Source organism: Eubalaena glacialis, chromosome 4 (genome assembly GCF_028564815.1).
Source record: "Eubalaena glacialis isolate mEubGla1 chromosome 4, mEubGla1.1.hap2.+ XY, whole genome shotgun sequence".
Classification (NCBI taxonomy): domain Eukaryota; kingdom Metazoa; phylum Chordata; class Mammalia; order Artiodactyla; family Balaenidae; genus Eubalaena; species Eubalaena glacialis.
The window spans coordinates 183378506-183406047 of record NC_083719.1 but is presented as its reverse complement, the minus strand read 5'-3'; the positions used below and the strand labels follow the sequence as shown (position 1 = coordinate 183406047).

The window sequence follows — 27542 nt, the reverse complement described above, 5'->3', positions numbered from 1 at the left end:
GACCCAAGGCAGCCAAAAAAAAAAAAAAAAAAAACAACCAGGCCGCAGGCCAGACAGTGGCCGTGGTTTGCTGGTTTGCTGACCCTGGATATAGATGCTATCAATACTTAGCTTTATTCTGCTGAAGATGTCTCCAACATTTTTCTAAGCCAATATATGTAGCCCGACCTTGTTCTTTTTTTTCTTTTGGCTGTGCCACGCGGCTTGCGGGATCCTAGTTCCCTGACCAGGGATCGAACCCGCGCCCCCTGCAGTGGAAGCACAGAGTCCTAACCACTGGACCTCCAGGGAAGTCCCCCAACCTTGTTCTTTTTAAGTGTATCATGGTCTCACTAAGCATTGCCATATCACAGTTTGTTGAGTCCCCTGTCATTGGACATGCTGGTGCCTGCCACTCTTCCCCCAGGCAGGCGTTAACACCTTATAAGTTGGTGGTTATGAACAGTGCGGGGGTGGGGTGGGGGGGAGGGTAGTCTGAGTGCTGGGTTCAAATCCTTATTCTGACACTTGCCGTGAGGTGGGGCCACAGGGGGGCCCGCTGAACCCTGCCTCAGTTTCCCTCTCTTGTAACACAGAGATCATTACGGCACCTGCCTCTTGGGGTTGATAAAAAGGATTAGGTGATGGGACTTCCCTGGCGGTGCCGTGGTTAAGACTCTGCGCTTCCACTGCAGGGGGCACGGGTTCCATCCCTAGTCAGGGAACTAAGATCCTGCATGCCTTGGGGCCAAAAAAAAAAAAAAAAGGATTATGTGACTCCGTTGACAGGGTTTCTCTAGGGTGGCTGCAAAGAAAGGGAACTTCTAGGACTTTTCAGACGTGGAGTACATTCTCACTCTTACTAAACACCGCCAGATTTTGTCCAAAACAGTGTCCCTGTTTGCACTCCCCCCGGAAGTGACCAAAAGGGCTCATTTCCTCCACCGCCACCTCATGCTACTTTCTCTATCTTAATTTGTGTTGACGTGTGATTCATAGGCACCAAAGTCTATAAAGCTTAAAGGGACAGACAGCTCAGTGGTTTTTTTGGGTATGTACACACTCCCTGTAGCCAACTCCCTGATTGAGATATAGAGGTCATTTCCATCCCCTAGAAGTCCCCAAGGGCCCCTTCTCCATCCCTACCCACCGGGCAACCACCCTTCTGGTTTCTCATCATAGTTTAGGTTTTTATTTTTTTTATTAATTGAATTGTTTATTTATTTTTGCTGCATTGAGTCTTCGTTGCTGTGCGCAGGCTTTCTCTAGTTGCGGCGAGCAGGGGCTACTCTCTGTTGCATCGTAGTGCAAGGGGTTCTCTTTGTGGTGGCTTCTCTTGTTGCGGAGCACGGGCTCTAGGCCAGGGGGATTCAGTAGTTGTGGCGCATGGGCTTAGTTGTTCCGCGGCATGTGGGATCTTCCCGGACCAGGGCTTGAACCCACGTCCCCTGCCCCATTGGCAGGCAGATTCTTAACTACTGCGCCACCAGGGAAGTCCCATAGTTTAGTTTTGATTTTGAAACTTCATTAAAAGAGAATCAGTGTGCGGATGCGTTTGTGTCTGCCTTCTCTCACTCAGCATCATGCTTGTGAGTTTCAGCCACATTGTCGTGAATATCAGTAATTCACCCTTGTTCACATCTTCTATGGACTGGGAGAAATATTTAAGTCTAAGCAGTAAGATGTAACAGGAAGAAGTCCAGTACGGTGGTCTCAAACAGGTTGGCAAGCTGTTCCTATAAAGGGTTAGATAGTAAATATTTTCAGCTTTGCGGGATACAGGAGGTCTCTGTTGTGTATCTTTGTTTGCTTTAAAACCCTCTTAGCTTGTGAGCCATGCCAACAAACAAACAAACAACTCTTTGGGTACTTTTGGCCCTCAGGCTATAGTTTGCAGACTTTTAGTCTAAATCATTTTACCACAGTGCCTGACATACAGCAAGTATCTATCACTAAGTGTGGACAGGCAGGTTTTCTGTGGCATCTAATTTTGAATTTGTCATTGCATGTTCTTTTTCATACTATTTCCCCCAAATGTTTAACCTTTTGTTTGTTTTGAGATGTAATTGACATACAACATAGCATTAGTCTTAGGTGTACAACATAATGATTTGATATATGTATTCAATATATACTGTGAAATGACCACAATAAGTCTAGTTAACATCCATCACCTCACAGTTACAAATATTTCTTTTCTTGAAATGAGAACTTTTAAGACCTACCCTCTTAGCAACTTTCAAATACACAATGCAGGGACTTCCCTGGTAGCACAGTGGTTAAGAATCCACCTGCCAATGCAGGGAACACGGGTTCGAGCCCTGGCCCAGGAAGATCCCACATGCCACAGAGCAGCTAAGCCCGTGCGCCACAACTACTGAGCCTGAGCTCTAGAGCCCACGAGCCACAACTACTGAGCCCGCCTGCCCTGACTACTGAAGGCTGCACGCCTAGAGCCCCGTGCTCCGCAACGAGAAGCCACCGCAATGAGAAGCCCGGGCACCGCAAGGAAGAGTAGCCCCTGCTCGCCGCAACTAGAGAAAGCCCGCACGCATCAACGAAGACCCAACGTGGCCAAAAATAAATAATTTATTTAAAAAAAAAAAAATTAGCAAATACACAATGCAATATTGTTAACTGCAGTCACCAAGCTGTACTTTATAACCCCAGACTCGTTCATCTTTTTCTAAAAAAATTAATTTATTATTTATTTATTTTTGGCTGCGCCGGATCTCAGTCGCAGCACACGGACTTCTTAGTTGTGGCATGCGAACTCTTAGTTGCGGCATGCATGTGGGATCTTAGTTCCCGACCAGGGATCGAACTTGCGCCCCCTGCATTGGAAGCACGGAGTCTTAACCACTGGACCGCCGGGGAAGTCCCCCAGCCTCCCTCTTAAAAGGACCCTTGTGATGATGTTTAGGGTCCACCCGGATAATCCAGGACCATCTCCCTGTCTCCAGATGCTTAACTGAATCCCATCTGCAAACTCTCCTTTGCCACGTGAGGGAACGTAGTCACAGGACCCAGGGATCAGGTCGTGGACATCTTTGGGGGTCGACCTGCCACACGGTTCCCCAACATGGCCGGGGAGGCCCAGGACAGGAGAAGCAGCAGGCTTCTCGCTTCTGCTGGCTGAACAGAACACGACACAGGGGGTAAGACTCTGGCACGTGGGCGGGGAGAGATGAAAGACCCCCACAACCCGGTTCTCTCCAAGCCAAGCAAGCGTGGTGAGTGCATCTCTGACAACCCAGACAGGCCTTGTCCGAGGCACTGGGCACACACCCTCAGGTCCGGCCCCGTCCCGTTCACGCCCTTGGGAGCAAAGCAAAGAAGGGGCCGAGAAGGTCACACAGAGACCCCAGAGTTGTTTAGCTGCTGAAAAATAAACACACACACACACACACACGCACAACCTGGACTTAGCTGCAGGTAAAATTTATTAAGGCAACACTGAAGCCCCACCAGGAAGGCCTCAGCCCCCTTCAGCTCTAGAATGAGTATCAGCTGCTCTGCCCCTACCCCATCCCCAGGAGGCCCACTTCACAGAAGTCCAAGTCCCTTAGCTCAAGGCTGATATCCAGGGGCCTTGATGTAGAAAAAGGAGTGGGATGTAAGAGCTATATTCCTGGTTTTTGAGGAAGAAAAAAAAAGTTTTTCTGTAACCTTCTAGAAAAAAAAATCTTTTTTTTCTGGAAATCTCATCCTAATGACCACTGTGATGCTCAGGACATGCTTCCTCCAAGCTCAGACAGGGTGAGGTACTGGTTGGTTTTGAGGACCTCGGTTTCCCGAGGTGGCAGCTGAGGTGAGCCGGAAGGGTTACAGACGTGTGTTCCCAGTGAGGGGTCCCGAGCCCTACGAGCCTCCCTCCTGCTTCTCCTATTTCTTCTCTTCTGGGGCTTTCTCGGTGATTCCGGGGGCGAAGGGTCCCACCAGCCACGTGATGGGCGTGCTCTGGGCCACATACTCCACCATGTGGTCGAGGGCCTCTCGGGCCCTGGCCACCTGCCCACGGCTCTGCGTCAGGATGCTGCCGGACAGGTCCTTGAAGGAGTGGATGCCGGAGAAGGTGGCTTGGAGGTCCTCCACCTGGCGGCGAGCCTGCAGCGCCTGGTCCTTGACGTGGGCGGGCAGCCCCTGGAGGCTGGAGCCCAGCGAGGCACAGGTGGTCTGCAGCTGCTGGGCGATGTCACGGAACATGGTGAGCGTCTGGGACTCAACCTGCTGAGAAGGGGCGGAGGGCGACCGTCAGGACCCTTTGAGTTGGGGGTAACTGGACCCAGAGCCCGGGAAAGAGAAAATGGGGGCTCTACCGCCCACCTCGGGGAAAACCTTTCCCCAGGAGAGGATGTCGAGCACAGGTGGTTCAGAATACGGGCTCTCTGAGTTTCAAACTGTGCGAGATAATCACTGATCAAATTGAAAAACAGGTATAGACATTTTGCCAAAGAAATACGCAGATGGCCAAGAAGCACATGAAAAGATGTTCAACGTCGGTAATCATTAGGGAAGTGCAACTCAAACCCACAGGCAGATACCCCCTCACCCCCATGCTGGCGAGGATGGGGAGAAATTGGAACCCTCGTATCTTGTGGTGCAGTCACTTTGGAAGATGGTCTAGCAGTTCCTCAAAATGGTAAACTGTAGAGTTACCATATGACCCAGCAATTCCACCCCTAGGCATCCACCCAAGAGAAACGAAAATACACGTCCATGCAAAGACTTGTACACAAATGCTCAAAGGGGTGTTATTCACAGTAGCCAAAAGTGGAAACAACCCAAATGCCCATCAACTGGCAAATGGAGACACAAAATGTGGTCCATCCACACAGGGAACAGTCTTCAGCCATAAAAAGGGGTGAAGCACTGACACTCACTACAATGTGGACAGACCTCGAGAACACGATGCTCAGTGAGAGAAGCCAGACACAGAAGGACACACAGGGTGTGATTCCGTTTACATGAAATGTCCACAGAGACAAAGTACATTTGTGGTTGCCAGGAATGGAGGAGGGTGTGGAAACGGGGCCTGACTGCTACTGGGGAGAAGATCTCCTTTTGGGGTGATAGAGATGCTCTGAATTACAGTGATAGTCACACAACCCATAAATTGTACAATTTAAATGGGTCAGTTGTACAGTATGTGAATTATACCTCAAAACTTTTAAAAAACTTTTTTAAAGTATAAGATTCTGAATTTTATATCTCCATAAAATTGTTTTTTTTTAAAGTTTAAAAAAATGAGACGGTCTGGAAGAACTTTCTAGGCAGAAGTTGTAAGCAGTGGGGGAGACTGCAGTTGAGATCGGGTCCTTGAAAATTCCCCAGGCCGGGGAGGAGATCAAAGCAGGCTGGGAGGCAAGACTTTGCCCTGAGCCTGGTCACCTGAGGACTCTGGCTTTGAACCTGGCAGGGAGGTGCCGACAGAACCAATATCTATTTTCTGGCTGCTGCGTTCAACAGTTGGGGAGCGGGGAAGGGAGACGGTTTTCCACGGTTGGGGTCTGAATGCTGAACAGTTTTGCGTTTATAGAGACATTCACCATACCTTATAAATATTATTTTTTAGCACTTACTATGCTAAATGCCTTACATGTCAATGTGTGTGTGTGTATATGTATGTATATAAAATAACTCACATACCAGAAAATTCACCCTTTTAAGTGTACATTTTTTTAGTACATTTACCAGGTTCTGCAACCAGCACCTCTAATTCCAGAACATTCCATCACCCCAAAAGAAACTCCCTCTTCATTCCCCCTCTCCCAGCTCCCAACAACCACTAACCCACTTTTTCTGTGTCTATGTATTTGCCTGTTCTGGACGTTTCCCATCAATGGAATCACACACTGTGTCCTGTGTCTGGCTTCTCTCACTGAGCATCGTGTTTTCAAGGTCTGTCCATGTTGTAGTGAGTGTCAGTGCTTCTCTCCTTTTCATGGCTGAGTGATGTTCCCATGTGTGGAGGGACACATTTGTTTTTCCATCATCTGTTGATGGACATTTGGGCCGTTTCCACTTTTTTGGCTGACGTGACTCATGCTGCTGTGAACATGCGTGTTCATTTCACCTTAACAACCTGGCAGACGGTCCTAAATCCCATTCACAGATGGGGAAATCGAGGCCCAGAGAGGTAAAGCTGAGAAGCTACTGTGCTAGGATGTTATGAGTCCCTAAGAGAGAGGGACTATGGTTCAGAATGAGGCATGAGAATTGTCTAAGGCACTGATTCAGTGAAAGCTTAGATGAGTGACAGCACAGGTGGCAAAAGTCAGGGCTCGTTCAAGAGGCCAATGCCTGGGATAGATTGGAGGGGCTAGAGCACGTTAGTGAGAAGCTGACACTCAGAACCGGGCAGGTGAATTTGAAGGATGTGACGGGACACTGGGATGGGGTAGGGAAGGAGTCAGGACTCAAGTAAATGGGGCATGGCTTAGAATTCAGCAGGTTGAGACCCATCACTATCAGGCGTCCCATGGTTCAGAAGCAACGCCTGTACCCAAGAGTGGAAATCCAGGCAGGCTTCCTGGAGGAGGTGTCATCAGGTCCTGAAGGCAGTTAATGGGAGGCGAGGCTGGGGAAAGCGTTCCGGGCAGGTAGGTCCATCAAGCAGAGGTGGGGAGAGGGAAGTCAGGGCCCCAGGTATCCCATGCTGCCCCCCTGGTGGGTACCTCTGGCTTGGCTGCATCCTCCTCTGGGCCCTGGAGCTGCTTCTGGTTCCAGCTGAGCCACATCTGGTGCAGTTTCTCCTGACCCTCCACTAGCTTCTGGTCGACACCCTGCTTGACGGTTTCCATCTGGAGCAGAGAGAGAGAGGGTGGCTGCCTTGGCGCTTGACCAAAACCAGCAGAGCGCATGGGAATCCACAGGAATCCTGGGAGATGTGGGATTCCAGAGGGAGCGGGGGCGGTCCTTTCATCTGAGATGGCGAGAGAAGGGGGAGGGACGCTGCTTTTCTCACAGAGTGTTTCCACAGGCTGTGGGTTTCAGGGTCATCAACATGCTTGTGCCCCGTGTGGTACTTGCAAAGAAAGTGGCCACAGATTCTCTGCAGCTCCTCCCATCTTGCCTGTTTCTCCCCCACCCACCCCCCGCCCTGCAAGTGGGCCTGGCCACGTGACGGGCTTTGGCCAATGGGACTCAAGCAGATGGAGCGTAAGCAGAGGCTTAAAAAGCACTTGCAATGGAATATTTTACTCAGCCTTAAAAAGGAACGAGATTCTGACACTCACTACAACATGGATGGACCTGAGGACATGATGCTCAGTGAGAGAAGCCAGACACAGAAGGACAAATACTGTCTGATTCCACTCACATGAGGTCCTAGAGGAGTCACATCCATTGAGAAAGGAAGTAGATGGTGGGGGCCAGGGGCTGGGGAGTCAGGGTTTCATGGGGACAGAGTTTCAGTTTGGGAGGATGAGAAAGTTCTGGAGATGATGGTGGGGATGGCTGCACGACAGTGTGAAGGTACTGAATGCCACTGAACTGTACACTTAAAATTGGTTAAAATGGTAAATTTCATGTGTATTTTACCACAATTAAAATTTTTTAAAAAAGAGAGAGGAGATAGTACTGAGTAGAAGCTAAGCGAACAGGGAAAGAAATTAGAAATTTCCCTCTTTAGAGAACAGAAAAATTAAAAACTTCAGGGGGCAGGATTTGACTGCAAAAAAGCAGGAGGGAACTTTTTGGAGTGATGAACATGTTCCACATCTTGACTGCAGTGGTGGTTACATGTCTGTTTATATTTGTAAAACTCCTCAAACTGTATACTTTAAAAGGGGTGATGTTCATTGTATGTAAAATGTAAGTTATACCGCAAATAAAACTGACTTTAAACAAACAAAAAAAGTGCTCATCCCGAGTGCCACAACTAGAGAGAAGCCCGCGCACCGCAAAGACCCAACACAGCCAAAAATAAATTAAAAAAAAAAAAGTGCTCACATGTTCCCGCTGTACCTGGATCCCTCAGGCCACAGCCGGGGGAGAGCCTGAGGTACCCTGATGGAGGAGGAGACCACACCGAGAGACCCAGCCTCCAGCCAACCTGTCATGGGCTAAACTGTGTCCCCTCTCCAAATTCATAGGTTGGAGCCCTGACCCCCAGGACCTCAGGATGTGACTGTATTTGGAGATGGGTCTTTAAAGAGGTAATTAAGTTAAAATGAGGTCATTAGGGTGGGCCCTAATCCTATATGACTGGTGTCCTTATAAAAAGGGGATATTAGGACACAGACATGCATGGAAGGATGACCAGGTGAGAACACAGAGAGAAGAGAGTCATCTACACACCAAGGAGAGAGGCCTCAAAAGGAACCACCCTGCCAACACCTTGATCTTGGACTCCTAGCCTCTAGAACTGTAAGGCAATAAACGTCTGTGTTTAAGCTGCCCAGTGTGTGGGACTTTGTTACAGCAGCCCCAGCAAACACATCCAGGACCGCGGCCCCGTGAGCGAGCCCAGGCGGATGTGTGGGGAGGAATAACCCACTAGGCTGGGGAGGGGTTTGTTGGCACACACGCTGCTGGCCAGTGCCCCCGTCACAGCGGGCCTCACCAGGCTGAGTGTCTGCGAGAGCTGTAGCAGGGCCTCCTGGGCCCTCTGCCTGGTGCTCTGCAGTTTGCCCAGAGAGTGTTCGTAGGCACGCTGGCGCAGCCTCTCTGACAGGGAGCCCAGACGCACGAAGTAGCTCTGTTCCTGCCGTTGCTGGGCCACTGAGGCGATGTCGAAGCCCTCCAGGGACGTGGCGAGGCGGGCTGCGGGGGGAAGGCAGGAGAAGCACTGTGAAGGCTGAGTTTGTGCCCCGGGTCTGCAAGTGTAAAAGGATTTCCCTGCCTTGGTTTTCCCCATCTGCGAAATGGGTATGATAGGGACTGAATATCCCAGGATTAAGAGGCCTTGTACTAGGGACTTCCCCGGCAGTCCAGTGGTTAAGACTCCACACTTCCAATGCAGGGGGCACAGGTTCGATCCCTGGTCAGGGAACTAAGATCCCACATGCTGTGAGGCATGGCAAAAAAAAAAAAAAAAAAGGAGGCCTTAGACTAGCATGAGAGTCTGAAAACTACGGCCCTCGGGACAACCCGACCTATGAATACACCGTCTATGTTCATTATATGTTGTCTATGGCTGCTCTCAAACAACAGAGGTGGAATATGTGGCCTCTTAGCCTGCAGAGATTAAAATATTCGTTATCTGGTCCTTTACAGAAAAAAGTTGGCCAATTCTGCCTGTATTAGCGCCTAACATGTATTAATAGTGGTCAATCTTTCACAATGTTCTAGGTGCTTTGCGGGCATTCTTGTTAAATCATAACAGTTCTAAGAGGGAGACACCGTTATCCCGTTTTTACAGATGGGGAAACATGGACTCAGAGAGGTTAAGCGACTTGCCGAAGGTCACACAGCTGGACGTCACAAATCAGGATTTGAAGCCAGGCCCCACGTTCTTAACCATGATACTTGATGGGAGGAGAAGTCTAAGGCATAGGAGAACCATCTTCACAGCAGTTAAGGGAAAGTCCGGACTATCTACTCCAGAAAATACTCATAAAGTTACAAGGCAACGGGATGGAAATCCACCTGTCTTGATAATTTGATCCTATCTTATCCTGCTCCCTTTAGACTTTACTACAGTAGTGGTAAAAGTTTGAGCTTTGTAAGTAACCCGATCTGAGCTTAAATCCGGTCCTAATAAATCACTGGCTTTGTAAGGCCCTATGGCAGGGTCTGCAAACTACAGCCCCTGGGCCGAATGTCATCTGCCTTTATCAATAAAGTTTTAATGACACAAAATCACAACCATTCATTTACCTACTGTCTATGCTTTTGTGCTACAATGGCAGAATTGCATAGTTGCGACAGAGACTGTATGGCCCAAAAAAGCCAAAATTATTTATTACCTGGCCTGTCAAGAAAATGTTTGTGGCCCCCTGGATGCAGAAGTGATTTGGCCAATAAGCCTCAGTTTCCCTTCTGTAGGACCACCCGCGTTAGAAATGCCTAAAATGTGAAATCTGGGGAATTCCCTGGCAGTCCAGGGGTTAGGACTCCGAGATTTCACTGCCTTCAGAAAGGCATGCAAATGAACAAATGTTTAGCTATTTTTATTACCTATTTGTAGTTTATCTGTTTATAGTAAGTGATAATGTTCCCTTTCTAAAAGAATCTGGCAAAGTTGATTGAAAGAATAGCAGATAAACAGAACAGGGAGTACACATGACCAAGATAACGCAAGAAATATGCTCTGGTCAGACAGGAACAGCGGGGCTGGTCTGATGAGTGAGATCTCCATTTTAGCCACCTAAATACACCTCTCTTTTGGATTGGGCACTGTTCCAGAAATGAAAGAAAGGGGAAAATCAAGCAACAAAATCCCACATGGTGCCATCGACCCCTTGCTCGATCAAGGTAAGACTTCAGTCAGGGGAATCGGTTGTTTCTATTGATAAAAGAAATTTTCACATATTAAGATATAGATAGGGAAGTCATTCTGGCTTATACATGAGTTAACTTGAATTTGATGCTACCTAAAATAGCCTTTTTGTGGCCTATCAAACCTACATTGTACATCTGCTTTAATTATTAAAGAAAAGGGCACATTGGCCAGAAGTAAACAATGTCCACGTTCAAAATCAAGATTAAATGCCTCCCTTCCCGGGACACCAAAATGCTGGTCCTCCTTTGATGATAAGATTCCTTCCTAGGTGCCAAGGCCATACTGACTTGTTGTGTACATGTTGGTCTGTTCCTTTTTTTCTTTCTTTTTTTGAAACCTTGAAGAAATGTAACCCTGACTTGTTTAATGTTTTTTGTTCTGACAAGATAAAAAACTGTGCTGAAAACTCTGCTTCTCAGGAGCAGTTTCTCAGAGTTATCTGGGAAGCAGGCTTCCCGGGTATAGTCCTCAGTTTGGCTCAAATAAAACTCTTTTCTCTTCTTATTATTGGCTGTTTATTGATTTTCGTTGACACTATAAACATTACAAAATTTTGGAAGAACATACTCTTATCCAGGGATTAATAAACTTTTTCTGTAAGAGGCCAGTTCAGTCAATATTTTCAGCTTTGCAGGCTCTACTGTGCAATTAATCAACTCTGCCATTGGTATTCAAAAGCAGCCATAGAGTAAATGTAAATGAATGGGCGTGGCTGTGTGCCAATAAAACTTAATTTACAAAAGCAGGCGGTGGGCCAGAGATGGCCTGGAGGTAGTCTAACATAGTCGGCTGGGGGACAAGGATGTCACAGAAGAGTCATTTCATGATGACATTTTAAAAACTGAACAAAATAGATAACCAACAAGGACCTACGGTATAGCACAGGGAACTATATTCAATATCTTGTAGCAACCAATAACGGAAAAGAATCTAAAAAAGAATAGATATAACTGAATCACTTTGCTGTACACCTGAAACTAACACAACATTGTAAATCAACTAAATTTCAATTAAAAAAATTTTTTTTAATTAAAAAAAATAAAAATGAATTACAAAAAGATTAAAAAATAAATTAAAAACTGAACAAAAAACCCAAACACCTGGGACATTTAGAGGCAGCGAAAATAAAAGCCGGCATGTTGGGAAAAACAGACTCTGCCCCATTCTCCCACCAAAGGCAGGTTTGCAAAGACTAAACCCAAACCAGCAACATTTTGAACCCATCCTAATGGCCAGAACTTCTCCACGGCCCTCTGGGAACCCGGGAGCTCTGCCCTTGGAAGTGAAAGCAGCTTTGTTATTTAGGCCAAGGATGTTTGGCAGAGCCTAGGCTTGTCAGAGCAAGCCGGCAGGGCCCCTGGAGGGGGCGGTGCCCTTGGCAAAGGGGAGAACTGGGAGAGAGGGGGAGCAGGGCTGCGCTCCTGCCCCGAGCCCACGAGTAATATCCTCGCTCTAACATGGCACCTTTACTCACAGACCTCCCCAGTACAAGCACCACTGTGCACAGTGATTTCACCCTTAGTGGATGGACACAAAGGAAAGCGCAGAAAGTCAAAGCTGGTCAGACAGATCTGTTCGCTGAAGTGGCTCCCAGGCTTGCTTCACAACCTGCCTCCCAGCAACACCTGCTTCTCCCCCTACTTTTGCGGGCCAAGACCCATAGCCAAGTCTTACTGGGTCTGAGCACTACAAGAGGCCAGCAGGCACTGAACTCGGGATGCAGGACGGAAGACATCAGCCAGCTCCCTTCCTTCAAGAGGTCTGGAGTCAAGTTTTGAAAACACAAAGGACAAGCGACACGCTATGCTCAAGCCACACGCTGCAGGGCTTAAGATCATTTGCCTGGAACGTCACCCCACCAGGAACATCACCCCATCTAGAACATCAAGTTTCTCCAGAAGGCAAGGGACCATGACTTTCTGCCGAGGATTCCCGGGGAGAATCACGGGGTCTCAGAGTCAGCTCAAGGAGGACTCCAAGCAATCGAAAATAATAGGACAAGTGAAGCGTCAATAAAATAAATACCTCGGATCGCAATACGTCGTGTTAATCTTCGTGTTCAAACCTATAATGTAAAAACTCACTACACACTCTTGGAGGGTGCTGGTGAACCAGCCTTGATGCCACAATAAATAAAAAGGGGGAACGTTATCTACTTGCCCTGCTTTTCCTCTATAAACCATACCTTGGGGTAATCAAGATTGCAACAGAGAACTTTGTCCATGGAAGTTTTCCAGCTAACAGCTAGAACAGTGACACGTTGCAATCCCAATGGAAAAAGAGATTGGAGATAATGATTAGGAGCTGCCTACCCATCATGAGGGAATCACATGATTCCTTTTTTTTTTCTTTTTTTTGGCTGCACCACGTGGCTTGTAGCATCCCTGACCAGGGATCGCACCCGCGCCCTCGGCAGTGAAAGCGTGGAGTCCTAACCACTGGACCGCCAGGGAATTCCCATATGATTCCCTTTATATGAAGTTCTAGAACAGGCAAAGCACTGGTTCTCACCTGGGGGTGATCCTGCCCCCAGGGTATACTGGGTGACGTCTGGGGACATCTGTGGTTGTCACAACTGGGGATGCTCCTGGCATCGAGTGGGTGGGGTCAGGGAGGCTGCTCCACACCCCACAGCGCCCAGGACAGCCCACCACAGAGGATGACCTGGCTCCAACGACAGCTGGGAAACCCTGATCTAGTCTGTCTTCAACTCTTTCCAGTCATCCCAAATATTTGGCATCTCATTCAAACAAACCAGCTCTGGCTAAAGTTGGCCGGAGCTGAGAGGCTGCTCCCTCTGGACGGAGCATGGTGTCTGGTTACACATGGCCCTCGTGTGCCCTTGCTGCTGTGGGCACTGGAGTCTGCAACTGCTGGCCCGGCTGGAAGTTCCCGGTACGTGTGCAAAGGAAGGCCGTCTCTAGAAGGCGGGGTCAAGGCCAACCCCAAGAGCCATGGGTATGAGACCATGAGTAAGACTGGCTGCTTTGTCTCAACACTTTTATCCCCAGTTTGTCTATTTCTCTTTATTCCTACCACCACCTGGTCCAGCCCCATCACAGCTCACCTGAACCCGGATTCCCCTGGCTCCCACCCTCTCCTCACCCGGAGTCTGTCCTCCCAAAAGCAGCCACCAGAGGGCGTGAGTGAGTACCGAGTCAGGCCCCGCCCCCCCCCCCGCCCCCTGCCCACAGCCCTCCAGGGTCCCACCTCCCTGTGGTAATAATAGCCCAAGTCCTCCCCGTGGTCCACAAGGCCCTGCACGACCTGCCCAGTCCCCTCCCTGCCCTCCCCTCCTCCCTCTCTCCCCCTCGTTCACTCTGCTCCAGACACACGGGCCTCCTTGCTGTCCCTCCAACAGACCAGGTACAGCCCTGCGCCCGGGTCTGTGTTCCCTGCGCCTCTGCCCTGACATCTGCACAGCTCATTCCCTCCCTCCATGCACGACAGGGCAAAGTCACTTCCTCAGAAACATCTTAAATCTGATTTCTGTACACGTTAGACTTTAGGTTCTACGAAGGCAGAACTTTGTTCACTGATGTATCCCTAGGACCTAGAGAGGGCTTGGCATACAGCCAGTGCTCAAGGAACATTTGAACAAACAAATATATGCCTAGGGTGGGGTGGGGGAATGATAGAGAAGAGTTTTGAGTGATTTTATTTGGGGATTTGAGCACCTGCTGAGTGCCAGGCCCCGTTCTAGACTCAGGAAGGACACAGCTTCTGCTTTGTGGAATTGACGACCAGTGCTGAAGAGAAAAATCAGAGCCGGGCCTGGGGGGAGGTTTCAGGATACAACATGCATGAGGGATGGTGCAATTTTATAGGCCTTATTGGGAGGTGGCATTTGAGCACAGAGCTGGAGGTAGAAAGGAACGAGACATCTGGATGTCAGGGCAGAGTTCCTGGTAGAAGAAACAGCCAGTGCAAAGGCCCTGGGGTGGGAACACAGTCCAGGATGGGCAAGAAGGCCAGTGTGCCTGGAGTAGAATGAATGAGGGCAGGCAGGTAAGTACAAGGGAGCTTCCAGGAGGATCTGGGCTTTTACCCACGGGAGATGGGAGGCTTGGAGGGGCCTGACTTGAGTGCTCACAGGCGCCCTCTGGAGGCTGCTTCAGGGAGGACAGGCACCACAGACCAGGGCAGAGGGAACCGAGCTGGTCCAGGTGGGCTAAGATAGATGGGGAGAGGGGGCAGGGATGAGATGACAGCATGTGATGGACAGACTCCTGGTGGCTGAGAGGGACCCCATGTCGGGTGGTCTGGGGAGGGGTCCCAGCCCTGTGGGCTGCACTCACCAAGCTCAGCGTCCGTCATGGGCAGGTGGTTGTCCACCCACTCCTCCGATTTGCCCAGCACCGTGTCCACCCCGCTCAGCACCATCTGGCCCACGCGGGAGCCCATGACCGAGTGGACGCCACTGGTCACCATGGACTTGGTCATGTCCACGCCACTCTGCACAGCACCCCAGGTCACATCCACCGCCTCGGTCACCCGGGAGGCCATGGTGTCCTTGGCGCTGGACACCGTGTTGGACACAGCTTCTCGGGCTCCCGACACTTTGGACGACACGAGCTCCTTGGTGTCTGCCAGGACCTACGAGAAAGGACAGCATCAGCATCTCCGTCCTTCCTTCGTACCTGGGTACTCCCCCCCTGCACCCTGGGCCGAAGGGAGGAGTTCCAGCTCCAGGATGACCCTGAAGGGTGAAAGCAGTTAAGATCATGTGCTCTGGAGCCAGACAGCCTGGTTAGAGACCTTGGCTTGATATATCCTAGCTGTGTGGCCTCAAGCAAGTCACTCGACCTCTCTGGGCCTCCACTTCTTCTCCCCATGGTGTTATGGGCTGAACAGTGTTGAAGTGCTAACCCCCAGGACCTCAGAATGTGACTGTATTTGGAGATGAGACCTTTAAGCAGTAATTAAGGTAAAATGAGGCCATTAGAGTGGATCCTAATCCAGTCTGACTGGTGTCCTTATACAAAGAGATTAGGACACAGACACGCACAGAGGGATGATCATGTGAGGACAAAGGGAAAAGATGGCCATCTACAAGTCAAGGAGAGGAGCCTCGGAGAAACCAGCCCTGCCGACACCTTGTCTCGGAATTCCACCCTCCAGAATTGTGCAAGCATTAATGTCTGTTGTTAGGGGTATTTGTTACAGCAGCCCTAACCGGCTAAATCACAGGGTTAGAACAGTGCTTGGCTCAAGCACTGAATCCGTGTGACACCGGAAACTAGCGACATCCCTAGAAGGGACCACTCCAATCCTGTACTAAGAACTGCAATCCTGTTTGAACAGGTAATCAGTATGTTAAGTCCCTCAGGACAGCACTACTCATCCAGGGTGGTTCTGCCCCCAGGGAACACTGGGCGGTGTCTGGGGACATCTGTGGTCATCACGACTTGCAGGGGGAGGGGCTCCTGGCATTGAGCGGGGGGGGGGGGGGGGGGGGGCCAGGGATGCTGCTCAACACCCCGCAGTGCCTGGGATGGCCCCCCACAGAGAATGACTGGCCCCAGTGTCAGTGGTGCTGAGGGAGAGGGACCCCGCTTTAGAATGAGACGCTCAGAGCTACACTAAAGCGACAGGAGGGGAATTCCCTGGTGGTCCAGTGGTTAGGACTCCGTGTTTCAGGGTTCAAGCCCTGGTCTGGGAAGATCCCACATGCCGCAGAGCAACTAGGCCCGTGCGCCACAACTGCTGGGCCTGCGCTCTGGAGCCCGCGAGCCACAACTACTGAGCCCGCATGCCTAGAGCCCATGCTCCGCAACAAGAGAAGCCACCGCAATAAGAAGCCCGTGCACCACAACGAAGAGTGGCCCCCGCTCACCACAACTAGACAGAGCCCGCGTGCAGCAACGAAGACCCACTGCAGCCAAAAAAAACCACAAAAAACAAAAACCCAAAAGCAAACAAACAAAGATAAAGCAACAGGAGGGATTTTATGCACATGCCCAAATAACCAAACATTTTGTCTCCATTAACTGCCAATTTAACACATTAACTACCTTAAACTCCCCATTGCGAACTGGTGACGTGCCCAAAACATCAGAGCATTTTGTGGATCCCCGAAGCTCGTATTAAGACGTTAAGAACCAACACTCAGTGGTGGGCGATAAATTGGGTGATTGGGATTGACATATACACACTACCATATATAAAATAGATAACTAGTAAGGACCTACTGTATAGCACAGGGAACTCTACTCAATACTCTGTAATGGCTTATATGCGAAAAGAATCTAAAAAAGAGTGGATATATGTATATGTATAACTGGTTCACTTTGCTGTACCCCTGAAACTAACACAACATTGTAAATCAACTATACTCCAATGAAAATCAATTAAAAAAAAAAAAAAGAACCAACACTTAGTATGTTCTCGGCCTTCAGGTGATGAACCCACGTCAGCAAATCTCCAAGACACAGGAGTGTACACATTCCCCAGAAGAGAAAGCAAGGCCAAGAGAGGCTGAGCAGCTTGTGTTGAGGGCTGTCCAGCTGCTAAGGAGCAGAACCTGAATTTTAACCAGGTATTTTGATTCTCCTGCCTGTAACCTTGACTGGTTAAAGGGCGTCAGCAACTCTCTCCAGGAAAGGGCAGATGGTAAATATTTTCAGCTTTGCAGGCCAGAGGGTCTCTGTCCCAACGACCCAAACCTGCCGGTGTTCAGGCAAAAGCAGCCATAGATGATGCGTAAGCCACTGTTTGCGGCTGTGTGCCAATAAAACTTTACTTACAAAAACAGGCAGAAGGCCAGATCTGCCCACCTCTGGACTAGCTTTGCATTGCATCCTTGGAGAAGCCGCTTCAGCACACAGTGGATACTGGTTGATCCATGCCTGGTGTTCTTGAATCTAAGTCTTTAAATAGATCTCTACCCACAGAGCACTCTGGAAAGTTAAAAACCATGCCCCCTCCCATCCTACCCTTCTAAGCTGGCGCCCCTCTTAACACCTAAACCCTCCTATTCATGGGAATCAGTCTCTTTTTGGGGGGAGAGGGCACGGTTGTCAGATTTGAACACCAGCCCTAAGCTCACTGAGCACACAGTGGGGCTGTCACGTAGCTCACGCTGGCCCGGGTTCAAATCCCAGCTCTGACAACACCGTTGTCCCACAGGACCAGGGAGAGCTACCTCGTTCTGAAGGGGAAGCTCACAAGGCCCAGAATCAAGAGAGCCTCCCACGATGGGAATTCCCTGGCGGTCCAGTGGTTAGGACCTGGGGCGTTCACTGCCAAGGGCCTGGGTTCAATCCCTGGTTGAGAGCTTAGATCCTGCAAAACGCAAGGCAGGGCCAAAAAAAAAAAAAAAAGAAGAAGAAGAGAGAGCTTCCCAGGAAGTCAGGAGCTCAGAGCGGCTGCTCTGTTGGACAACCTTTCCCAAGGTTGTCCTTCACCCTGAGCTCATCCCGTCTATAAACAGAAGGAATGCTGGCCTGGTGACACCGGCAGGACAGGAGGAGAATGCAAGCACTCAGCCCTAAGGAGGTGGCTCCTGGGCGATGATTCTCCATCCTTCTTTGGATGTGGCCGTTTTCACCTTCCACATGCCCAACTTGTTAACACCCTTTGTGGTAAGACATGGGTTCAGGTTCTGTTCCAATGCTCCCCAGCCCACTCCGTTTCTGTGTAACGGGGGACATGACATATCGCGGTCCCTGGCCGACAGGAGGCGCTCGAGAGCTAGCGGGTGAATAAGCTGCCTGACGAAGTAGGTGGTCTCAGCAGAAAGCCTAAGGGAACCGGAGGAGTGGCTGGTGTGTCCCACTGCCCCCGACCAGGGAACACCTATTTCTGGTGGGAGGATTCTCAACATGGACAGATTTGCCTTAGTGCGGCACTTCCGTCCCACCAGGAAAAAGGCGCGATGAAGCACGTGAGTGTTTAATAAGCATCTCCTACGTGCCAGGCTGTGTGATGGGCACTTGGCACAGCAACAAAGCAGACAGTCTGTGCCCGCACCCCAGCTGGGGAGACAAATAAGCAGTTATGTAACACACTATCTGAAACGTTTTTTAAAAGTTAATGCATGGAATTCACTGGTGGTCCAGTGGTTAGGACTCCGCGTTTCCACTGCAGGGGGCCAGGGTTCGATCTCTGGTCCGGGAACTAAGATCTCGCAAGCTGCGTGGCACAGCCAAAAAAAAAAGTTAACGCAACTTGTGAATGCTGCTGCAATGAGCATGGGTATATAACAGCCCAAAGGTGAAAACAACCCAAGAGTTCACTGACGGAAGTAAGGAGAAACAAAATGTGGTCCACCCAGAAATTCTGACACCTGCTACAACATGGATAAACCCTGAGGACGTGATCCTTAGTGAAATAATCCAGACACAAAAGCACAAATACTGTCTGATTCTACTCACAGGAGGTCCCTAGAGGAGTCAAACCCACAGAGACAGAAAGTAGATGGTGGGAGCCAGGGGCTGGGCGTTGGTGGGAAGGAGCTAGGGGATGTGGGATTTGTTTCTGGGGTGATGAAAATGTTCTAAAAGGGATGATGGTGGCTGCACAATCTGAATGTACTAAAACCACTGGGTTGTACATTTTAAATGGGCGAGATGTGTGGTACGTGAATTATATCTCAGTGAAAGCTGTCAAACCAAAAAGCTGGAGGGGGGTCGGTGGGATTGGGAGACTGGGACTGACATATATACACTACTATGTATAAGATAGATAACTAATGAGAATCTACTGTACGGCACAGGGAACTCCACTCAGTGCTTTGTGGTGACCTAAATAGGAAGGAAATCTAAAAAAGTGGGGATATACGTATAACTGATTCACTTTGCTGTACAGCAGAAACTAACACAACAGTGTAGAGCAACTATATTCCAATAAACATTAAAAACAAACAAACAAACAAGCTGATGTAGTGTGAATGATGCTAATACAGGAGCCACAAGCCACATGTGGCTATTTCAATTTAAAATAATTAAAATTAGCTATTTAAAATTTAAAAATAATTAAAATTAGGGACTTCCCTGGTGGCGCAGGGGTTAAGACTCCGCACTCCCAATTTGGGGGGCCTGGGTTCGATCCCTGGTCAGGGAACTAGATCCCACATGCATGCCGCAACTAAGAGTTTGCATGCCACAACTAAGGAGCCCTCGAGCCACAACTAAGGAGCCCACCTGCTGCAACTGAGGAGCCCGCCTGCTGCAACTAAGACCCGGTGCAACCAAATTTAAAAAAATAAATAAAAATAAATTTTAAAAAAAGAGAACAATCCCAATGTTAAAAATATAATAAAAATAACTAAAATTAGTATTCGAGTTCCTCAGTCACACTCGCCACATTCTAAGGGCTCAGCAGTCACATATGGCTGTTGGTTTCCATATTGGATGGTGCACAGAAAGAAGGTGTATAGAAAAAGTTCTACTGGGCAGAGCTGAACTGGAAGGACCTTCTTTAAGAGGGAAGGGAAGGCCTCCGAAGAGGTGAGATTAGAACAGAGACCCAGAAGCCTGGTCCACGAAGAAGGAACAGCAGGTGCAAAGATCCTGGGGTAGCACTGAGATGGGTGTGTTCACTGTATTTGCTTTCCCCGCCTCCCTGGAATGAAAGTTCCATGAGGGCAAGGACTCTGTTTCCATCACCATGTCTGGTACCTATGGGCGCTGATGTGACTGAACAGGAGGATGGAGGCCAGCGCAGACGGAATGGAGCAAGTGAGGTGGGCGGGGAGGGCAGAGAGGCAGCGGGGCCAGATCTGGCGGGGCCATGAGTAAGGCTTTGGCTTTTGCTCTGGGCCAGGTGGGAGACACGAGGGGGTTTAGGGCACATCTGGCTGGTGTTCAGAATGCTCCTGCAGCTGCCTGGTGGGGGTCTGGGGACAGACAGAGGAGGGGTCAGGGAGGAAGCTGCCCCACTCATCTGCTCTGGTTAAGGTGGGACCACAGACTCGATACCTAGGCAGGCCCCCGTCTCAGCTGAGCATCCCACCCCCCACCCCCCCCCCCGCCTCCCCCCACGGCGGCGGTCAGTCACCTTCTCCGGTGGCTGCTGCAAGATGGGCAGATTCTCCTCCAGTTTGTCCAGCCCCCTGTGGGCGTATTCACTGGCCGATGTGACTGCGGAGCAGCGGGGGAGGGGAGACAGACAGCTGATGTTACCGCGCCTGCGCGCCGCCCCGCCTCCGCCCCGCCTCCCCCCCCGCCCCGCCTCCCCCCCCCGCCCCGCCTCCCCCCCCCGCCCCGCCTCCCCCCCCCCCCCGCCCCGCCTCCCCCCCCCCGCCCCGCCTCCCCCCCCCCCCCGCCGGGAAATAGCCAGGAGGGGCGGATCCAGGCTCTCCCAGGCTTCACTCACGCTGGGGCTCCAGTTTGGACAGGATGGGCTGCGCCCCGCTGACAGCGACCGCTGTGAGGGTCTTCACGCCCTTCTCGGCCGCGTCGCACACAGTCTTGACGTGGGGGTGGCTCTCCTTGGTGGACATGTAGGCGGCGGACACCATGTGGCAAGTGGAGCTGATGAGCGGCATGCCGGCCACGCGGTCCACCACGCTGGGCTACGGGCAGGGCAGCTCAGGCCAGGGAAACGGCTCGCCTCCCCTCCCTCTGCACCCACGCGGTTGCACAAGTCAGGAACTCTGGGGTTCCGCCGGGCGCTTCCTGTGTCTTGGTCCCACTTGTTTGAACATCACCTTGACACCCACTGCGCCAGGCAGTGACATGACACAAGAACCCCATTGTCCTGGAGCTCAGGGTCTACAACTGAAGCCAGGAAACTACGGACCCCTGGGGGCGAAGTCCCGTCCACCACCTGATTTTTTTCTTCTTGCCTGTTTTTTTTTCCCTAGCAGCACTATTGAAATCTAGTTCACACGGCACAAAATTTCACCATTTTGAAATGCACAAGTCAGAAGCTTTTAGTGTATTCACAAGGTTGTGCAACATTCACTGTCTAATTCTAGAACTTTTTCATCACTCCAAAAAGAAACCCTGTCCCCACTGGCTGACACGCCCCTGCCTCCCAGCCCCTGATAACCACGAATCCACTTTCTGTCTCTGTGGATTTGCCTGTTCTGGACATTTCACAACAATGGAATCACATGTGGCCTTTTGTGTATGGCCTCTTTCACCGAGTAACATTTTCAAGGTTCACCCGTGTAGTAGCGTGTCTCAGTGCTTCATTCCTTTTTAAAAAAAAGTGTGGCAAAATACACATAACTTAAAATTTACCATTCAAATAATTTTTAAGCGCACATCTCAGTGGCATTAAGTACATTCACACTGTTGTGCAACCATCCCCACCATCCGTCTCCAGAACTTTCTCATCTTCCCAAACTGAAACTCTGTCCCCATGAACCACTGACTCTCCAGCCCCTCCCCCAGCCCCTGGCCCCCAACCATCTACTTCCTGTCTCTGTGGATGTGACTCCTCTAGGGACCTCCTGTGAATGGGATCACACAAGATTTGTCCATTTGTGTCTGGCTTCTCTCACTGACCATATCTTCAAGGTTTATCCACATTGCATTGCGTGTCAGTACTTCATTCTGTTATTTGGCTGAATAATATCCCACGCTACCTGGTTTTGTAAATAAAGTTATATTGGCACATGGCCACACCCATTCATTTATATACTGAATATAGCCACTCTTACCCTACAAGAGCAGAACTGAGTACTCAGGCCTTCTGAGCCTCGGTTTCCCAATCCATAAAATGGGAAGTCATTTCTATCCTGAAGGAGTTGCAAAGATGACCCGTGTGAAGACGCAGGCAGAAGACTTAACTCTCACAGGGGCTATTTGTAGAATTTGTGTTTTAGCTCACTTACTCACCAGTCCCGGGAGATTGGGAGTATTATTCCAACTTTATGGAAGGGTAAACTGAGGCATGGAGAGGCTAAGTCACCCAAGATCACAAAACAAGCCAGTGGCAAAGCTGGACCTTGGACTCAGGCAGTCCTCCTCCAGGGTTTGCCCAGGAGGTCTCTTCAGAAATTAATGACAAACTTACCACACAATCCAGCAATTCTGCTCCTAAGATTCTACCCTAGAGACAGGAAAACACACGTCCACATAAGACTTGTACACGAATGTTTGTAGCTGCCTTATTCACAATGGCCAAGAAGTGGAAACAACCCAAATGTCCATCAGTTGGTGAGTGGATAAAGAAAATGTGGTCCAAAGCATGTTTTTAAAAATACATAGTCTCCAAATGGCTAACAGGTACAAGAAAAGATTCTCCACATCACAAATCATTAGGGAAATGCAAGTCAAAACTTAAATGAGCTACAACCTCTCACCCCGCACTCGCTGGGATGGCTACTATCAAATGAACAGAAATTAAAAAGTAATGGTGGGGGCTTCCCTGGTGGCGCAGTGGTTGAGAGTCTGCCTGCCGATGCAGGGGACACGGGTTCGAGCCCTGGTCCGGGAAGATCCCACATGCCGCGGAGCAACTAAGCCCGTGCGCCACAACTACTGAGCCTGCGCGTCCGGAGCCGTGCTCCGCAAAGAGAGGCCGCAACAGTGAGAGGCCCGTGCACCGCGATGAAGAGTGGCCCCCGCTCGCCACAACTGGAGAAGGCCCTCGCACAGAAACGAAGAACCAACACAGCCAAAAATAAATAAATTAAAAAAAAAAAAAAAAGTAATGGTGAAGATGTGGAGAAATTGGAACCTTTGTATGATGTTGGTGGGAATGCAAAATGGTGTGGCCATTATGGACAACATTATGGTGATTCTTCAAAAAACTAAAAGTAGGGACTTCCCTCGTGGCACAGTGGTTAAGAATCCGCCTGCCAATGCAGGGGACACAGGTTTGAGTCCTGGTCCGGGAAGATCCCACATGCTGCGGAGCAACTAAGCCCGTGTGCCACAACTACTGAGCCTGTGCTCTAGAGACCGTGTGCCACAACTACTGAAGCCCACGCGCCTAGAGCCTGTGCTCCGCAACAAGAGAAGCCACCGCGATGAGAAGCCCGCGCACTGCAACGAAGAGTAGCCCCTGCTCGCCGCAACTAGAGAAAGCCCGTGGGCAGCAACGAAGGCCCAACACAGCCAAAAATAAATACATAAACAAATTTATTTAAAAAAAAAGGAAATTCTGGCAAGATCTACAACATGGAAGAACCTTGAGGACATTATACTCAGTGAACTAAGCCAGACACAAAAGGACAACTACTGTATGATTCCACTTATGTGGTACCTAACAGAGAAGGTTCTACTTTTATAAAATGATTCCACTTATTCTACTTATATGAGATATCCAGAAAAGGTAAATCCATCAGCAGGAAGCAGATTAGTGGTTGCCAGGGGCTGGGGGAGAGGGGAATGGGCGTGACTATTAATGGATATGGGGTTTTGATTTGGGGTAATGAGAAAGTTCTGGAATTAGATAGTGATGATGGTTGTACACTGTGAATATACTTAATGCCACTGACCTACACACTTCAAAACAGTTGAAATAGTATATTTTTATGTTATGTGTATGTATTTTACCACAAGTTTAAACAAGGAACACGATAATTAGTAAGAACCTAATGTATAGCACAGGGAACTCTACTGAATATTCTGTAATGACTTAAATGGGAATAGAATCTGAAAAAGAGTGGATATATGTATATGTATAACTGAATCACTTTGCTGTACACCTGAAACTAACATAACATTGTAAAAATAACTATACTCCAATAAAAATTAATTTTAAAATAAAAATAAATAAAAAAGGAACAAAGCACCGACAGATATTACAATGCAGATGAACCTCAAAAAGATTACGCTCAGTGAGAGAAGCCAGATACAAAAGGGTCTCGTAGTGTATGTTTTCATTTCTATGAAATGTCCAAAATAGGCAAATCCATAGAGACAGAACCCAGAAGAGGGGTTCCCAGGAGGAGGGAAAATGGGGAGCGACTGCTAATGGGTATGGGGTCTCTTTTGGGGGAGATGAAAAATTTCCGGTGTGGTGGTGATGGCTGCATAACTGGGTAGTTTACTAAAAATCACTGAGTAGTACTCTTCATAAGGGTGAATTTTATGGTGTGTGAATGATACCTAATTTTTAAAAAGCTGTTTATTAAAAGGGGCTTTTATTTAAACTGGGGAAAGGAGGTGGAATAGAAACTGGCTTCCTAAAAGGAGGACCCTAAGAGGACCTGCAGAGACAGGGAAGGTCTGCCCGGGCGGAGCCAGGCAGCTTCAAACAGAGCTGTACCTCTGCTCTCCCAAGAGCCCTTGGAATCCCCAGTTCTCCCACCTCCACCTATTAGTGGGGCACCTGTTAGGGGCTAGTATAATGGCTCTGCCCAACCCACTCGGAAGGGTGTCTCTTGACCCCACCCTGTGCTGCCATCAGCTCCCTGCCAAGGCACCACCAGGTGGGAAGCCTCATCCCACAGATCCCAGACCTTCCTCACCTGCTGTACCGGTTCTTCCGCTGACACCTGGGTGCTGGCAGTGGCTTCTGTCTCGTTGGTAGACATTTCTCAGAAGCAGGCACTGTGAACAGAAAGACTAGTCAGGGTACAGCCTGCTCCTCTCTTCCCTCCAGGGGGATGTCCGGGTTCACACCTGCCCTCTGACCACCCGCGCCCCCAATTTCCTAGAGCCCTAGCCTCTCAATTGTTGACACATACCTGTGAGCCTGTGCAAAACAGGTGCTGATCCAGCAGAGCAAAAGTCTAACAAGCTCCCAGGTGCTGCTCATGCAGCTGATCCCGGGGCTGCACCTTAAAGGGCAAGGTCTGTGCACAGCCCTCCAAGGGCTCACCTCTATCAATACTATGGTGCAAAACCCCTGTAGATGGCAATTTGTCCATTACTACTGGGTTTTAAGAGGCATCTTCCCTTTGACCCAGAAACCTGACTGCGGGGACAGTCCCACACTGGTACTGCCACGTGGAACAGAGATGTGTGTACCTGTGTTGGCCACAGACACTGGAAACAATCTGGTTGCCCAACAGAAGGGGACTAAAGGAAATCACAGTGGTAGCCCAGGCCAGTGGCTTAAGTGTGGAAGCTTACATGTAATTGACGGGGACCAAGATATTGTTAAGAGACAAAAGGTGTGAGTGGGGCTAAAGTTTTTGCTTGTATTTGACAGAATCTTTAAAGAGACACAGGAAACTGTTACAGTGGCCACCTTTCAGGGAGGAAGATCGGGTAGCTGGGGCAGGCCTCTGACTTTTGAGCCAGGTAGATAACATTACCTGTTCAAAAAAAAGTTAAGTTTTTTTTTTTTTAAAGTTAAATTAAAAAAAAAAAAAAGAGACCGTTCCTGGCCCCTCTGCAGACAGTCAAGTCAGTCTCAGGGATGTGGGGAAGGCACGGGAGGCTCCCTGGGTGATTCTAATGCACACATTTGCAGGCAAGATGGCAGCCACAGGTGTGCTCCATTTTCCTGGCCAAATGAGATGAGACAGCTAGAGCACTGTCAGATTAGATTTCAGGAGTCCCAGCTCCACCCATGCTGTGCTATGTTGGGCAAGGAGCTTCCTCTCCCCTAGCCTCAGTCTTCTTATCTGTAAAATGGGGCTAAACCTGCCTTAAGTCTGGTTCTCCAGGTCGTTCTTTTTTTTGGCTGCACCACGCAGCATGTGGGATCTTAGCTGACCAGGGATCGAACTCATGCCCCCTTCAGTGGAAGCACAGAGTCTTAACCACTGGACTGCCATGGAAGCCAGCCCACCCTAGGTCATTCTGGGATAAGCCTGTGGTGAACCCCTGACCTTGAGTTTGAGCATTTCCTTCCAGACACTGTGTTTTGCTATCCCCCAAGTGGAACCCAGCAAACTGATGCTTTGAGAGCACTAGTTCTACAGTCCAAACTGGGTTCTAATCCCAGCTTTGCAACTCCCTAGCTGTAGGAGATTAGGAAGGCAGCACCCCCTCTCGCAGCCTCACTTGCCATGTCTATGAAATGGGGATAACCGTTCCTAGCACAGAGTCCCTGTAGACTAGAGGAGAGTCTGGAACGTAGCTTGGTGCCTGGCACACAGTAGGTGCTCAATAAACAGATCCATTTCACACCACTCTGCCTGCCACAAAGAAACGGGTGAAACTAGCCAGGATTGAGCTTCTGCTTGGTACAAAGGTCCTCCAACTGGGAAGTGGGGCAAGGAGGCACACCTACCCCTAGTGATCATCACCTGACTCCTGTTCTTCCCCTCACCTTCCCTGCAGCCTGAGCTCACCTGGGCAGCTTAGAGATCCTCCCTCCCATCCCTTTTGTTCATCAACTCCTTTGGAACTGGTTTAACCAAGGACACCCATTGCAGATGTCAGCACCCCCATTAAAGTCCTTGGGGTCAGCAACCTGCCTGCAGCTGGCCCCAGCAGCGAGAGCAAGAACTGGCTGAAACTGCCTGGAGTCACGCAGTCGTCCAGCTGCAGCCAGGGAATGTGAAGATCCAACTTCCAAAGTTCCCAGGGACGGACCCCAGGCCTAGGCTCTGGTTTTACAAAGGTCTCAAGGACTCAGATAAGGGGGTAGGCCTTCCCACCACCACTTTGTGCAATCCACTGGCCATACCCACCCAGGAAAAGGGGGCGGGATTTGCCCCAAGACCTCGCCAGGGTCCGCTGGGGGGGTCAGAAGATCAAGGGAGGGGCCGAGTCCCCAGGCGGCAAAACCATTTGGAGAGGAAGGGGCTTTGCTAGGCAGAGGGAATGCCCCCTGGTGGGGGGAGGGAGGGGGCCCACTCTGAAGACCCAGAGAGGGCGGAATTCCTGTGCGGAATGGGCTGTGGCTTGCCTCCAAAGTGCGTTTGCAAAGCAAGAGGATGTGGTTGGGACTGGAGACTTAACCCTCCCCCACCGCTTGATACTGCCACTTCTAGGGGTCTCTTTCGCGCACCCCCCCCCCGAAAGTCCTAGATATTGAGAGGAGAGAGTCTGAAAGTCTGAGCCTGTTCCAGAAGTTGGATTTTTTTGGGGGGGGAGGTGTGCTCAGCGCAGCCTAGAGACCCCTCCCCAGGCCGCGAAGACAAGCAGAGCCCCCCAGGAAGACCCTTCCTGCCCCTTCCTCCCCTGGGGCACCCCAGGACTCGGCGGCCCCCGCCCCCACTTAATCGGGGGCCCTCGCCTCTCACCGCGGTCAACGGGACGTCCAGTGCGCGATGACCACTACTTCAAGGCCAGCTCCAAAACCGTCCTGGGCCAGC

General features: G+C 49.9%; 1 protein-coding gene across 1 annotated transcript; it reads right to left on the bottom strand.

Annotated features, from left to right (window-relative positions):
- Positions 1 to 3404: 3404 nt before the first annotated feature.
- PLIN3 (perilipin 3) lies at positions 3405 to 27542 on the bottom strand. The gene is made up of 8 exons (XM_061188861.1): positions 27471 to 27542; positions 24798 to 24879; positions 20744 to 20942; positions 20426 to 20508; positions 14725 to 15022; positions 8546 to 8745; positions 6657 to 6782; positions 3405 to 4209 (listed from the first exon to the last, which is right to left on the bottom strand). Exons 2-8 carry the CDS (start codon positions 24861 to 24863, stop codon positions 3865 to 3867), a joined length of 1317 nt encoding a protein of 438 aa, XP_061044844.1. The 5' UTR covers positions 24864 to 24879; positions 27471 to 27542; the 3' UTR covers positions 3405 to 3864.